Below are 14,297 nucleotides of genomic sequence, written 5' to 3'. Positions count from 1 at the left end.
TTTCACTCAAACAAACAAAAAAATGGATTGGTTATTCCCTGCTGACATTAAAAAAATAACTATTAATTTTTTTGATGACAAAAATATTTGTTTATTGTAGACAAATATAAAAATACAGAAAAACACAAAAAGGAAAACAAACCACTCTACTTTGGTATTACATGATAGCTAATATTTTCCTATTTTTAAAACAAAATTGGGTTCATCCTGAACATGCTGTTTTGTAATTTACTTTATTCACTTAATTATAGCATGCATGTTTTTCATGTTACTAAATATTTTTCAGAATATTATTTTAATGGCTAATATTCCATTGTATAGCCATGACTTAACTAGTTTGCCCTGATGTTGAACATTTAAATTGTTTTTTAATTTAAAACATTAAGCTAAGAATGTTTCCCCACTCTTGGTGACCAGTCATTTTACTTGTTTATTCAACATATTTGAAATACGTCCCCCCTGCAGGGTGCTTGACCTTTGCAGAGAGGGGAGACTCCAAAGGCCAGGATGCTCAGATTTAGAACAGTGGTTGAGCCCCTAGGGCTCTCTTTATGGGAAACTACTCCTCCCCCAAAGCTTACCAGTAGAAGATGTAGAAGTGTAAATGAGGAAGGGAGAATCCACAACTTTCCTAGTCTCTTGCCTTGGGGCCCAGGTCCTTGGTGTACAGACACCCCAGGAAGCCCAAGTTAAGAGAGCAAACACACTTTGAATATGATTCAAGTTCGAAGGGCTTGCTTGTTCCTCAAGTTGCTTAGGTTGCATTAAAATAATACTTTACAAATTCAGAAATCTGGATTCTTTTCCTATAGGCCAGTTCTTGGGTCTCAATTTTATTATCTGTCAAACACTGATATCAAGGGGGTTGGATATTTCCAGTTTCTCCTTTTAGCCTTGTGTATAATTGGGATATAGAAGCAGGGTTTCTCATTCTCTTTCTGATCCTAAGGTTTCCAAGGAGAGAAATAAAAGGTCTCAATTAAATATATATTCTAGAAGCATTTATTGCAGAATGAAGATGAGTTCCCAATCTGGGAAAATAACAAAAGAGAGTTGTTCTATAGCTCTTTGGGGGAAAATCCCTCTTGGGGGGCCTTGAGCAGGTAAGTTGTAGTCATCTGTCCACTTACTGTAACCATCCCTTCTCCATGGCTCCAGAGATAGTTTCTGAGCTGGAAAAGTCATGAGGTTATATTGGGTACTGGTTTCCCCAGGGTTGGGTGGGGTGAACTTTTCAAAAGTGCATGTTGAGGTAAAAAACCCAACACCTTATATACCTCCCTCTAGGCAGGTATGTAGCCTCTGCCCCACTTATCTGTATGAACTTGTAGTTGGTCTTTCTGGAGCTTGCCAGACTAGGGGAAGGTTGCTCCTTCAGGACTCTGGACAGAACTCTCATTTTTGGCTTCCATTCTCTGATTCTCAGCCGTACAGCTGGGTTGGACGTGGTCTGAAACTCCAGGGGCAAGTACTTTGAAGGTCTTTTTGGATATGGACCCCAAACCAAAACTCCCCCTTTAGCAAACTGCAAAATTACAGGCAGAAAGACCAGGAAGTAACTTGTAGGAAAGATGAAATGGGGTCTACCCAAGTTAGGAGGCCCAGATTCCCATTTCAGCTCTGTCAAGAACATGCTGTATAATCTTAGGCCTCCATTTTCCCATGTACAGCAGATATCAAGAGGACTACAGATCAACCCTGTGACTTTCCAATTGTTTTTCTTATCTCTTCTCTCCCAGAGAAAAGCTGTGTCCCCCCTCCATTGTCATGCAACTGAGCAAGTAAGTTCCTGTGGGGTGCTATCGTGTGCTGCCCTTGCCCTGGGACCAAGCACTGCCTGGGGAGCGCGTGCAGTAGTACTTGCTCACCACATGCCTACACTGGTCACATTTAACCGTGCAGCACCACTGGAATTTGCAGTTACAGCTGCTTATAGCCTCAGTTCTCTTCTCTTCCACCTGCAGGCCACACTCTGTACACAAGCTCCCGCAGCTGCATTGCTCCCACCTGGATGTATTGTGGCTGTTCTGCAGACACTCCCGACCCTCTGTGCCATAGATGCCCAAGCTGGAGTTGCGGGTGCAGTAATCAGGCGATTCCTCTAAGAAGATCAGCTCAGCTTCTGCACTAGGAAGGAAGGCCTCAGTGGGTGCCCAGTGGCCCTCGGCACTGTTCCCAGCCCTTAGCCGCCGCTTATCCATCTCAATTTTCAGTGCCTGGTCATACTTGGCCTTTAGGTAGTTGCCCATCTCCCGGAAGTTAGCCAGCTGCAGCCAGCATGTCTGGATGCTACAGCTCCCCGAGATGCCATGACATTTGCAAGTCCTTTTCATGGTGGCTCTCACTGCCTTCACAGAGAGAGAAAGAGAGAGGGAGGACAAAAGGAGATTGGCTCTGGGTAGAGAAGACCAAAGGCTAGCAATTAATGGAATATTTTAGAGTTGTGCTTCTTAACTTTAGAGTACATTAGAATTATGAGGGAGGCCCGTAAGAAGATCTGGGCCCTACCTCATATCTTCTCAATTAGGAAGTTCAGAGGTTTAAAGGCCATGGTATTGGTGATTTTAACGTTTCCCTGAGTGATTCTTATGGAAGAAGTGAGGCAAGTGTTGAGAAGGTTACTGAAGTCAGGTAACCTAGGCTGAAGGCCTAACTTCATCACTTGTGAGCTTCTCTTTCTGCCCATAAGAATAAGAATGATCAAGAAAGTAATTTGTAAATTAAAAATGAAAAACATGATCATTGGCACTGTTATTGTGTTGAAGCTGGGGGCTAGAGTATTTGTGGGTATTTGGATTTGTCTTTTGGGCCCCCTCCCAGAGGGAAGGAAGCTCTGAACCCCTACCCCCAAGGTGATTACCCATGGTTGTAATTGCCTTGAAAACCTCTTCCCTTTGCCATGGGCAGCCAGGACATCTAGGTATAGGCTCAAAGGGAAATTTCTATGCTCTTAGCTTCTAATACAACTAGACTCCAGATTTCAGTTCAGAACACTCCAAGGATTGCTACCCCACCAAAAGTCTTGAGGGAGATTAGACCTTCCAGAGAAGCTTAGATCAGTCCCAACCCCTCCAAGCCCAGAAAGACATTAGGACATAGGTTGTATGATAAACCCCTGTTAATTTCCTAGAAATGCAGTTGAAATGGTTAAAATTTTAAGTCATGAAAGCAAGGCCTTTGTTCTGTATTGTTCTGTGTTCTCAGAAACCTGCCTGTAGAAGGAGTTAGCATATAAGGTTTAGTGATAAAAGGACTAGGCTAAAAGATCTGTGTTCATTGCCTGGTTCTGATACTTATTAGTTGTATTGCCTTGGCCAAGCCGCGGCTCTGCCTTAACTGGCTTTGTCATCCAGAGAATGGGGGTAGCTATCCCAGTCCTGCTGGGTGGTGTGAGGATGAAACATGTATGAGACAGCTCTTGGTAAGTTGTGAAGGTCTGTATGGATGTGAGGCTTTTGTAAATACTGAGAGCCTGTTGGCTCATTGGTCAACTCTTATACGTACCAGCCTGCCTGCCCTGTTGTTATGAAGATTCATCAGGGCTCTGGCATCCTTCCCCTTCTCCAGACTGTCCACGAAGAGTTTGGAGATTCTTTCCCCAAACTCTACATTGTCGCTGCAGCCTCCCCAGATCCAGCCATGGCCTCCTACACATAAGGAAAGAATAAGTTCTGTGTATAGCTTCCTGCTAAGTCCCTGGAGAAGAGTCAAGGTCATTTTAGCTGACATAGACAGACCATCCCCAAGAGTCCTAGAAGTGTGTAAAGCTATAGCTAAAGGTGAGACAGGGAGGGAATTCCCTGGTAGTCCAGTGGTTAGGACTCCGCACTCTCAGTGCCAAGGCCGGGGTTCAATCCCTGGTCAGGGAACTGAGATCCTGCAAGCCACGCAGGGCGGCCAAAAAAAAAAAAAAAAAGGAAAAAGGTGAAACAGGAAAATGGAGGTATTTTGGGTGGGGGTCGGGGGGAATCCTATTCCCAAAGCCAACTGCCCACCCTTCAGGTACTCCCCAACTCTAGACAGTTCAACTCTATACCCAAAGTAAAGGTAGGCACGCTGGGGCTGGCCTAGAGGATCTCAAATGTTCACTGCAGTTCAAACATTCTAGAATTCTGTACCATTATGCTACAGTAGTCTTGTTAGAGCCACCTCCTCCCTCATTAGTGACAAATCTAAGTCTCTTAGGCTGTCTGCAGATAATTGGGTAGCTCTGGATTATGCACAAGTCATTCTAAGCCTGAAATACAAGGGTTAGCTTTAAACTCTCTTTGGCCTCCTCCTTCCTAGATGCCTTGTTGGCTTTAGAGCTTGGTGCTACTTGCTGGTTCTGGAATCATGGATCCAGCTCAGTTCTTAGGAGGGTCTAGATCTAGGAGCTCCCACCAATGAAGCTGCTGCTAGAGTCTAGGGGTTTGAAGAAGCTGTGTCCCTCAGCCTTTCCCTGGAAGAGTTTAGCCTATGCTCAGCTCTATACCCTTCACCTCTTCCCACCCCCATCAGAGAGCACAACTTACCTGTTTTTCCATTTTTTGACTCATCACAGCCACAGTTTTCAAAGTCGCCCATGCTACAGTTCTTGGTGATGGTGTACATGACTCCAGCAGAGCTGATAGCATGAATGAAGGAAGTCTCCCTGGTGGCTTTGGAAAGAAAGAGGGGGCTGGAAACTAGGACCCTGATGACCCAAAGAAGAGTTTTTGGAAAAGAAATGCCATTTCATTTCTCTCTCCTGTCCCCCTCCCTCTTTGGGTTTATTAAGAGAATGCTCTTCTACTTGAGAGAACAGTGCATGCCTTTCCAGCATCCTTACTTCATCCAGGCAGGAATGAGCATCCCCATGCTACAGATGGGGAAAGTAAAACCCAGAGATAAAGTGATGAGACCAAGGCCACTCTCCTCACCAGTTATGGTGTTGGGACCAGGACACTATCCCCCTGATATCCAGCCTAGGCCTCTGTTCATTAGCCATTGCTTCTTGTCCTTAGGCAGTGAGGACTCAGAGCTTTGAGGCTGGCTTATGAAAGTGAGAAGGGTATTTTCTTCTCTCTGACATGGAGTTGGAGCCATGTAATAATCATCATGATAATACCTACCACTTACTGAGCTTGTATCTTCCTAACTCTTTATAAACGTTGTCCCACTTTACTTCTCATCCTATTTGTATACCCCACAGGAAGATACTTCTTTTCCTATCTTCTTTACTCCCTTCTCCCTAGCTTTTCTCAGGCAACTCTTCATTAATAGTTTCTACATAAACAACTTTCATGCAAACTACTATACATGGTTACAAACAACTGCTCACACACACACACACACACACACACACACTCAAGTTGAAGCATAGCTCAATGTGTGATCTCTCAGTTTCTCTGTTGTTGGGATTTTATGACAGTTGAAACTCCCTTAGGGGCTGCAAACACAGAGCCCTTTCCCCACTTTTGTTTCATGCAAATCAGTACAAGATAAGTGTGTACAAACACAAATACAGACATGCATTAAAAAATAGAGTTATTACATTTCTATAGAGATACCTTTGTATTCATCTCATTCAACCCTCACAACACTCCTGGTGAGCTAAACAGCTGACCTTATTGACCCAAATGACAGCACTGAGGTTGAGAGAGGGAGAAGTAATTCACTTGAGGTCACACAACAAGGAAGTGGCAGATCACTGCTAACTTTTTCATTGCACTGTATACATACATGTTACACATACATATATACTTCAAGCCCAACTTCATGGACATATACCCCCTTGTACAGGTGCACAAACTTACCACTTCTCAGCCTGTTGTGAGTGGAAAGCTGGAGAGCATTTTCAGGGCAGTTCCAGCGTTCCCAAGCAAATTGGAACTTACACTCCTCAATGCCACTCTGGGCACCCAGGGCCACACTGGTGGTGTAGGTCATATAGGCCTGGCAGAGGGAAAAGGATGTGAGCTTCAACCCTGGCTCTAGTCAGGTCGTCTGGGTCAGAGGGTGCAAGCAAGACTCAAATGGGTTAGCTCTCCATTAGGGAATAATCAATCATATGTTCCTCTGGGTGGGTGACCTCTGGCACTATCTCCCTTCCCCTCTTTTCCTTCCCCAAAAGAGTTCCCTTAGGAACCTGGATGGGTAAAAACAGGAGCAGGAGATCATCCTACCTTGGGACCTGTTATCAGGAAATTGTTCACTGACCTACCAAAAAGAGAAAAAGTGAGGTAATGGTGAATGGGGATGAGGTAGTAGAAGCTTCCTTGGTGAGGAGGGGGGGTGGGGGGGAGGGAGAGGGAAGGACTTACCAGGCAGAGGTACTGAAGGTTGCATAGCATATGCCCACAGCCACCCTGAGCATAAACAAGTCCCCCATGGCCCTTCCCACCCCCAGGGGACCAAGTCTAGCCCAGGGCCAAGTCCAGAGAAGTGAGGAGAGGGCAGGATCTTTCTCAGTATTTATGTAGGGAAATGCTGAATGGCCAAGGGGGAAAAAATCAACAGCTCTTCTCATTTGTCCCTCACTGGCAGGGCTGTAGGAGCCACTGACCCAATGGGGGACCAGGGAGGAGGGACTCAGCCCAAAGCCTCCAAGGGAAGCCCCGCCCTGCCCCGCCCTGCCAGCCCTTCTTCCCTCCCAGGCTGACGGATGGGCTGAGGCCTTTCCCTACCCAGGAGGTTTCTACCCCTCTATAAGTCAGACTTTTGTCTCTTCCTGCTTGAGGGCTCATTTTTCAGAATCTTGTAGCCCAGAGCAAGCAAGTTTCCTAGCTCTGCTAATTCTAAAGATAGGTCATCTATCCCTCAAAGTTACGGTGTCCTCACCCGTTAATAAGACCCCACTCCTTACCCTGCCTTCCTCCTCAAGGTGTTAATAATTATAGAGGAACTCTACTTGGGGCCCTCTCCTACTCATTTTACCCAAGCAACCAAGTGCACCATTCCTACCTCCTCCCTTGGTGACTGTAAAGTCACGTGGGACCCTGGAGCAGACACACTTCAGAGGCCACCTCTCAACAGTCCCTTCTACCATATTCTACCAAAGTAAGTTCTGGTAAATTTCCTTCATTCCTAGTAGGTCTACCATTTTATATTTGTTAGAGCTCTAGTTTGTTAACTGCTTGTATATGTGAGAATCAACCTTTGGGCCACCCAGGGCTATATTTCAGAAGACTGATGCCTTTCTTTCTGATAGCACTTTGTTGCTAGGACATAAGCTCCTTAGGCAGGAATCTGTCTTTAAGATTCACTTTGTATTCTTAGTGCTGAAGAAGATGCCTGGATGAATGAACAAATGAGTGAAGGAATGAATGAATAAAAGAACTTGTGGCCCCTAGGAAGAACCCGAAGCAATATTAGGTAGGGTCAGGGACTGCAATGAAGGGGTGGAGACCTTCCTTGGTTGGTGAAACTCTTTTCTAAGGCTGGGGAAGGCAGGCTAAAGAGATGCAGAGGAAAGTACAAACCGGAAGTTACAGTCCTAACTCATTACTCTGTGACCACAATCCAGATCACTTCACAGCACCCTGGACTGGATTTGGATGAGAAAGGGAGCTCAGAAATCCCCCCGCCAAAGGAGTTCCAGGGGCCAAGGAGTCCCCAGGCCTTTTTAGAGCAGTGAACTCAAAGTGTGCGCTGGGATTAGTGTCAGCCTGCAAACTATTATCTTTATGTGAGAAGATAAGTACAGAAATGAAAATGTTTAGAAATTTTTATAGCAGTTTGACAGAGTGATTTTAGATATGTTGAAATCTTATAAGAAATTTGGGCTCCTATTCTGTGTCTTTTTTTCTGTTTCATTTTTCTAGGAGGATGGGTATGAATGTCTCAAATGCAAAATGTCCTTAATGGACTAAAGCTCTGGCTCTCAGCCCAGCAAGCTCTCTTCCTTTCCTTGCTTGTGGGATTCTCTCCTTGGGGAAGAGAGGTGTCCCACACTGAGTTACTTGGGAAAAGCACACTGAGTTTTGCCTCAGTGGCCTTTTCTCTGTTTCCTACTTTTCCCAATCAAGAATCTAATATTTACACCTGAAACTGATTTAATATTGTAACTGAATGATACTTAAAAAAAAAAAGAATCTATTGTTTAATTTTCACTTCTTAAGACAGCAGAGTTGATTTCCATGCCACTGACTGTGTGTTCAGAACAGGGGTCACATTAGACCCAAGGAATCTCCCACACCCCTTGAAAGAGTTTTAGGAGTGATCCCACATTCACTTCCTGTGTATGAGTGACTGGGTCTTATTCTTCTGTGCTCCCCATAGCACTTGGCATTTAGTTGGTACTCTATAAAAATATTCTTTAATTTTCTAGGAAGGAGAGGGGAAGGTGGTGAGCTTTTTGTGTGTAAACTTTGTGCTTGCTCCTGCTCACATTCTCTAAAGATCATATAAATTCTCTAAAAGGAATTTAGGATGTTAAAGAAAGGCCTCTGCTCCAGGTATTAGGAGCCTTGGATGTTGGCCACTAATTTATTATGTGACCCTGGGCAAGCTATTTACTGTCATGTGGACTCAATTACTTCATTTGAAAAATGAGAGAGTTGGGAAGATGTTGAGTGTTGAATAACCTCTAAGGATTCTACCAGCTCTCTTACAAGCTATAATCCTAATTTTATGATTTACAAAATTTATTAACCCCAGAGGTGATTGTAGGCCAGAGATGGGAAAGTCTTGTCTTCTCCAGCTGTCAGCATGGGAATCTTATGTGTCTTTAAATCCTTCAGTTGGCCATCTGGATAAGCCTGTGAGATGGATACCTGGAGGGCAACCAATGGCTTCTTCAGAGTGCTTTGGGACTCTGTCTACATAAGACCGTTGTGCTGGACTGATCATAGTCATTCATTGTGGTAGAGGGTCTCCTGGAGGGAGAGAAGAGCCGGAGATTGGTGCTCCACACTGAAGTTTACACATCATTTATAGCCAGCTTGTGCATCCATTTCCTTAACCTCAGCTCTATTATCTCATTAGTTTTTAAGTGACGGTTCAATTCTTTCAACTGTTGGTTTCTCTCTTCTGGGAATGGAAATCAGGAACTGAAGACCAGAGTAGACGACAATAGTGGAGGTAGAGTGGGCCTATGACCATACAGAATAGTAGTATATCTGAGCTAGTGGTGTGCTGGTAGATATTCAACAACCAGTTTCTGTGTGATAGGAGACATGATTGGTAGTGTTTGCTGATTTGCATGGTGTAAATACTTCCACCATGGCTGATTTCAAACTACCATTGTGGACTTGGGAAGAGACAAATAGTGGCACATCATTATACAGTATTTTTATCGTAGGTATAATAGATGTAATTAACCTTAAGGGTATAGATAATAGTAAAATCTAGTAAAATAATAAGGAAGTGATAAATTTTGACTACTTATCTTTGTTTTTGTTTGGCCATGTCGTGCAGCTTATGGGATTTTAGTTCCCTGACCAAGGATCGAACCCCAGGCCCCGGCAGTGAGAGCACTGAGTCCTAACCACTGCACGGCCAGGGAATTCCTTTTTATTTTCCCCTTTGTTTTTAATATAATTAATTTATTTATAAGTTTAATTGTAAGTTTGTATAATTTAATTTTATTAACAGCTGTGTTTAACAACCAGTTTGCAAAATTCCTAAAAATTTCACAATAGGTTCTCTGAGACTGGACAAGCTGCCTCCCACCACACCGCTGGATCCCTGTATCCTCCCTCTAGGCTACTGGGAGGTAAAGTGCAAAAGATTTCTCTGTAGAATTTAACACCAAATATTTGTTTGTTCCAGTTATGTGCAAGGCTTTAACGTTTGCTGAGCCAAAGTCTTGCTATCTGCCCTCAAGGAGCTTAGTATCTAGTAAAAAGGAGATAAGGTCTGTATCTAACTATAATATAGGGCATCGAGTGGTAGGTGGAATGCAATGAATAAATGCACTGTATTCCACTGGAATGGTATTCATAGAGCTAGAGAGGAGTAGGACGGGTTAATCCTGAAGGCCCCTTCCACCTCATGTTCCAGGATGTTGAGATACCAGGAGTCTTAGGGGAACACTGGGGGCAGTAATCAGTGAGGAGTAAGCCAGAGTCACCCTTGCTGTGCCCAGCTTCAGGAAATCTAGAGACCATTTATAGAGGCATAGAGTGTCTGAGCTAGAGGCTCCCATTTTTACAAGGATATAACTGAGGCCCAGAGAGAGAGGATTTACTCAGGGTTACAGAGTGAGTTGGGGCCAAGAGAGCCTTGATGCTACCATCCTGGTTTGCCCAGGACTGAGGTGTTTCCCGTGGTATGGGACTTTCAGTGCTTAAACCAGAACAGTCTTGGGCAAACCAGGATGGTTGGTCACCCTGCGGTAATGGTGGTGTGCATCCTAAGCTAATGCTTCTTCCAGATGTACATTCTCACTAAACTCCCCAGATCCCTGGTTCCTCCACATTTCTTTTCCAGGCTCCTTTTTCAGGGCTTTGAGACTAGAGGGGCTGCTTAGACTGTGGAGCAAGTTGGGGGGTGTGGGAGTTGAGTGAGAGGGTGGAGAGAGGGTGGAGATGGCTGGAGAATGCCAGAAGAGAAAGAGATAGGATTTCTGACTTTTAACACTCCTCTGCTAATTAGATAAGGGGTGGATATGGGGGGTAGAGAGAATGAGCCTCCATGCATATTCTTCTGAGCAGTGACACTGAGCAGAGCTCAGGAATTTTTAATCTCTGGTCTCCACCCCTCCTCCCTGGAAGCTTGTCTCTTCCCACCCCCTGGTGACTCCCAGTCCAAATGCCACAGCTGCTTGAGCTCCTGACCCTCCCTTTGACCCCCCAATTTAGCCTCAATGACTTGCAAAGTTCCTCAACAATATACCCAGGGAAGGAAGAGGAGAATACTTCAATTTTCCCTTTGAGATATAGGTTTCCAAGTATGGGAAAGAAAATAGGCCTTCCTGTGTGGAAAATGGGAGCAGTTGCTGGAACACATGGGCCTGTGAGGGCTGGGGTACATTAGAGGGGATAAATCTGCAAGCCATGACTAGCTGTTTCTTGCTTGAAGGTATATTTCCTTCATCAGTTGGGAAGCTCCTTAGGGCTTGCCCTTGTCAATCCCAGCCACACAGGAATCTCTCCAAGGATAGCAGAATATTCTCCCATCAACTGAGGTGCCCAGGTGGCAGAAGCTGCATCATCATTAGCCTAGAAAGGTTTGGAATTGGAGGGGCTCATCCAAGGAGAGATTTTGGTTGGCTAAAACCCCTTTATTATATTTTTTATTCTCTCACTGTTCAAAACTCCCATCTCTGGACATTAGATAGGACACAGAAGTTCCAAGTTAATGTTTCTTGATTGATTGTTGTTGAAGAAAGTACGGAGATGATTGTGGAATTTTATTAGTTTTCAGAGAAGTATGCATCCATCTATCCATTTATTTATTCTAAAAATATTTACCTACTTAGTTCAGGCTAGTATTCAACACTTATGGGTCTAAGATGAATTATCATTACTTGTTTTTATCCTGGAGGAGCTCTTAGTCTGGTCTGAGAGAGAAAAGCTTAAATAATTTATAACAATACAGTGAGATAAAGTACTCTGGAAAAGTTGGAGGGGGAGTAAGGATAATGAGTAAATCTCCATAGACAAGGACTTCTGATAGAGACCTGCCATCTGGTGGCGATGAATGGTACAACATGCTCTTTGTTGCTCTGATGTGGGATTCAGTATTGCAAATTTCAGCCTTGAGCACCTGCCCAATGGGTAGCCAGCCCAGGGGTTGGCACTGTGATGCATATACATTAAAGCTTCTAAGATGACATTGGTCCTTAAAAAACTTGCAGTGTGCTTGTGGATATAAAGCATAATTGAAAAAGTTATCAAGCAAACAACATTATATTTGATATACACACATGAACAAATATACATTAAAAATATGTAAATGATTAATTGTTACCTAAAAGTAAACAAAATGGAAATATGTAAAGTAAAAAATGAGAGTCTCAAAAAAAAAGAGAGTCTCCCCCATCCCGCTCCCTGTGAGTAACCATTATGAACAGTTTAGTGTGGATTCTTTGCATGTACAAATGTTGGTAAATACATACATAATTTAAAAAATAGAATTGTGTTGTTATTCCTCAATTTTGTTTTTAAACTTTTATATCATGGACCCCTTTCTGTGATACTACATATTAATCTAACTTGTTTTCTCTTAATTTTTATATTGAATAAAAAATTAAGCATGTTAATATGAGTAAGTAGTCTATAAGGTTTGTTAGGAAAAGCAGCAGCCTCAACTACACCCACACCATCCTCTCAAGAAGCAGCAACTTTCAATTCTTTTATCTGCTGCTATTAGTGTTATCTCCATGTTTCTAAAAAGCCTATTCGTGTCCTATTTATTGTTTTTTTTTTTCAATTTTAGGTATTATTTGTTGAATTCCCACCATGGATGATGAGGATTGGCCTTTCTTTTCTTTTCCCATTTACCAAATACAAATGCACCTTTCTCATCTTTCCATCTCCTCGTATAGTTAAATTTACTTAGGTCAATATTGAATGTTTACATTATGATCATGTATACTATTTAGAGGACAGTCATGTAATAAATCAGGCTTACTTTTCTTTCCCTACATGTCTTTTTGTTTTCCCTGGAATTAATAATTATCTGTTTTTGTTTGCTTAGTTTTCTATGTAAATTCTGCCCTTACCCAAAAGACCTCTCATTTAACTCTCAGACTTGCTCCAATCTGGCCTAGTTACTTCTCTGCATACTGCATAGCTGTCATCCTAGTGTCTTCTTTCACCATCAGCATGAGGGTTCACTTTGCTTCTCCACTTTGTTGCACATCCTGTTTCTTAAATCTTATGTCTTTTTATCTTAGTTTACTCCCTCATTTTGGTAGATAACATTTCAGTAGCTTCCTGAGAAAGGGTGCATAGGAAGCAAATTTTTTGAGACCTCACATATCCAAAATGTTTTATTCTACTCTCACTTGATTGATATTTAAAATTTTTAAATTACTCTTTTGGTAAGGTATAGAATTGTAGATTGGAAATAATTTTCCTAAAGAATGTTGAGGTAAGTGTTCCAATGCCTTCTAGTTTCCAAGGTTGCTGTTGAGAAATCTTATGCCGTATTGAATGCTAGTCTTTTGTAGGTTACCTGTTCTTCTTCTCCCCACCCTCCTTAGAAGCTTTTAGAAACTTTTCTTTATCCCCAGCACACTGAAGTTTCGCAATGATGTGGCATTGGTGTAGAACTTTTTCATTTTTCGTGTTTAGTACTCATGAACTCTTTCAATCTGTAAACATGTCTTTTTGGACTGGTAAACTTTCTTATATTATTTCTTTGATAATTTCTTTCATTTTCTATGTTTTCTTTTTCTACAATTATTTTTTGTGTGTGTGTTTGGGGAGGCGGAGTTATTGAGCCTCCTGGACTGATCCTCTCATTTTATCTCTTCTTTCCTGTTTTCCATTTTTTTCGTTGTTTTATTTTCTAGGAGAAAATAAGAGTTTTCTCATATTCTTTGTTCTTGTTTCATGATCGCAATAAAAAAGAGTTTCTCAAGACTTTTTTTTCCTGGTTTCTCAAGACTTGTAAATTCAGTTGCTTTCCACCTTTCCAAATTTTATTTTCCCTCTACTTTTGGCTCCTCTTTGACTTTGGAGTTTTGTGCTTAAAAAAATCCCTTTTCTATTTTGTGAGGAAGGGACAATAAGTGCATGTATTCAACCTGCAATGTTTAACTAGAATACACATACTTGTTGTTTTATGTCAGATTTCTTAAAAATAAAATTTAAATTGGGGAAGTGAAATGCAGCTGGGATGGTCTGAGTAAGATCAACTTCTGCCAGTGCTTAGCAGGGACTATCTTCCAGCAGCTGACTTGATCTCTCCCTGCCCAACCCAGGAAATAGAACCAAGGAAAAATCAGGACAGATAATGAAAGGACCATTCTTAAGTACTTGGAACTATTAAAAAATGGAAGAGCAGATTTAACATTTTAGTTTTAACATTATAGTGAACAGTGCTTCTTTCTAAATGTTTACAAACTTCTCTTTTTCTTTCACGCTCACTGTTCCATTGAAACTACTTTAGATTACCAGTGATCTCCACATTGCCGAATCCAGAGTTGTTGTAGATCGTTCAGTCTCCATCTTGTAACCTTCACTTCTTTCAGCTTCCAGGACTCCAGAGATGATTGATTTCCCTTTTACCTCTGGCCACTCTGTCTCAGTCTGCTGGTTCCTCTTCATTTCTCAGACCTATTAATATTGGAGAGCACTGAGGCTCATTCCTCAGACATCTTCTATTTTTTTGTCTGTATTTACTCCCATATGGTGGCTATCCCCAAATTATATCTTTTTTCTTAA

General features: G+C 42.4%; 1 protein-coding gene across 1 annotated transcript; it reads right to left on the bottom strand.

Annotated features, from left to right (window-relative positions):
* Positions 1–1,185: 1,185 nt before the first annotated feature.
* Positions 1,186–7,076, bottom strand: WNT8A (Wnt family member 8A). Its single transcript, XM_022589007.2, has 6 exons — positions 6,285–7,076; positions 6,147–6,180; positions 5,778–5,916; positions 4,515–4,640; positions 3,505–3,647; positions 1,186–2,348 (listed from the first exon to the last, which is right to left on the bottom strand). The coding sequence occupies exons 1-6, from the start codon at positions 6,488–6,490 to the stop codon at positions 1,800–1,802; spliced, it is 1,197 nt and encodes a 398-aa protein (XP_022444715.2). The 5' UTR covers positions 6,491–7,076; the 3' UTR covers positions 1,186–1,799.
* Between the last annotated feature and the right edge of the window lie 7,221 nt (positions 7,077–14,297).

The sequence above is a fragment of the Delphinapterus leucas genome, chromosome 3 (genome assembly GCF_059928025.1).
Source record: "Delphinapterus leucas isolate spDelLeu-1000000601 "Yukka" chromosome 3, BTC_Dleu_Yukka2, whole genome shotgun sequence".
In the NCBI taxonomy this organism is placed as follows: domain Eukaryota; kingdom Metazoa; phylum Chordata; class Mammalia; order Artiodactyla; family Monodontidae; genus Delphinapterus; species Delphinapterus leucas.
The sequence above is the reverse complement of the archived record's forward strand: the minus strand, read 5'-3'. Positions and strand labels throughout refer to the sequence as shown.

Coding starts and splice junctions, on each gene's coding strand:
- WNT8A (XM_022589007.2), bottom strand. CDS start 6,490: ATGAGAAGAGCTGTTGATTTTTTCCCCCTTGGCCATTCAGCATTTCCC. Junction 6,181..6,284: donor ACCTTCAGTACCTCTGCCTG/GTAAGTCCTTCC, acceptor TCTTTTTGGTAG/GTCAGTGAACAATTTCCTGA. Junction 5,917..6,146: donor TCCTGATAACAGGTCCCAAG/GTAGGATGATCT, acceptor TCCCTCTGCCAG/GCCTATATGACCTACACCAC.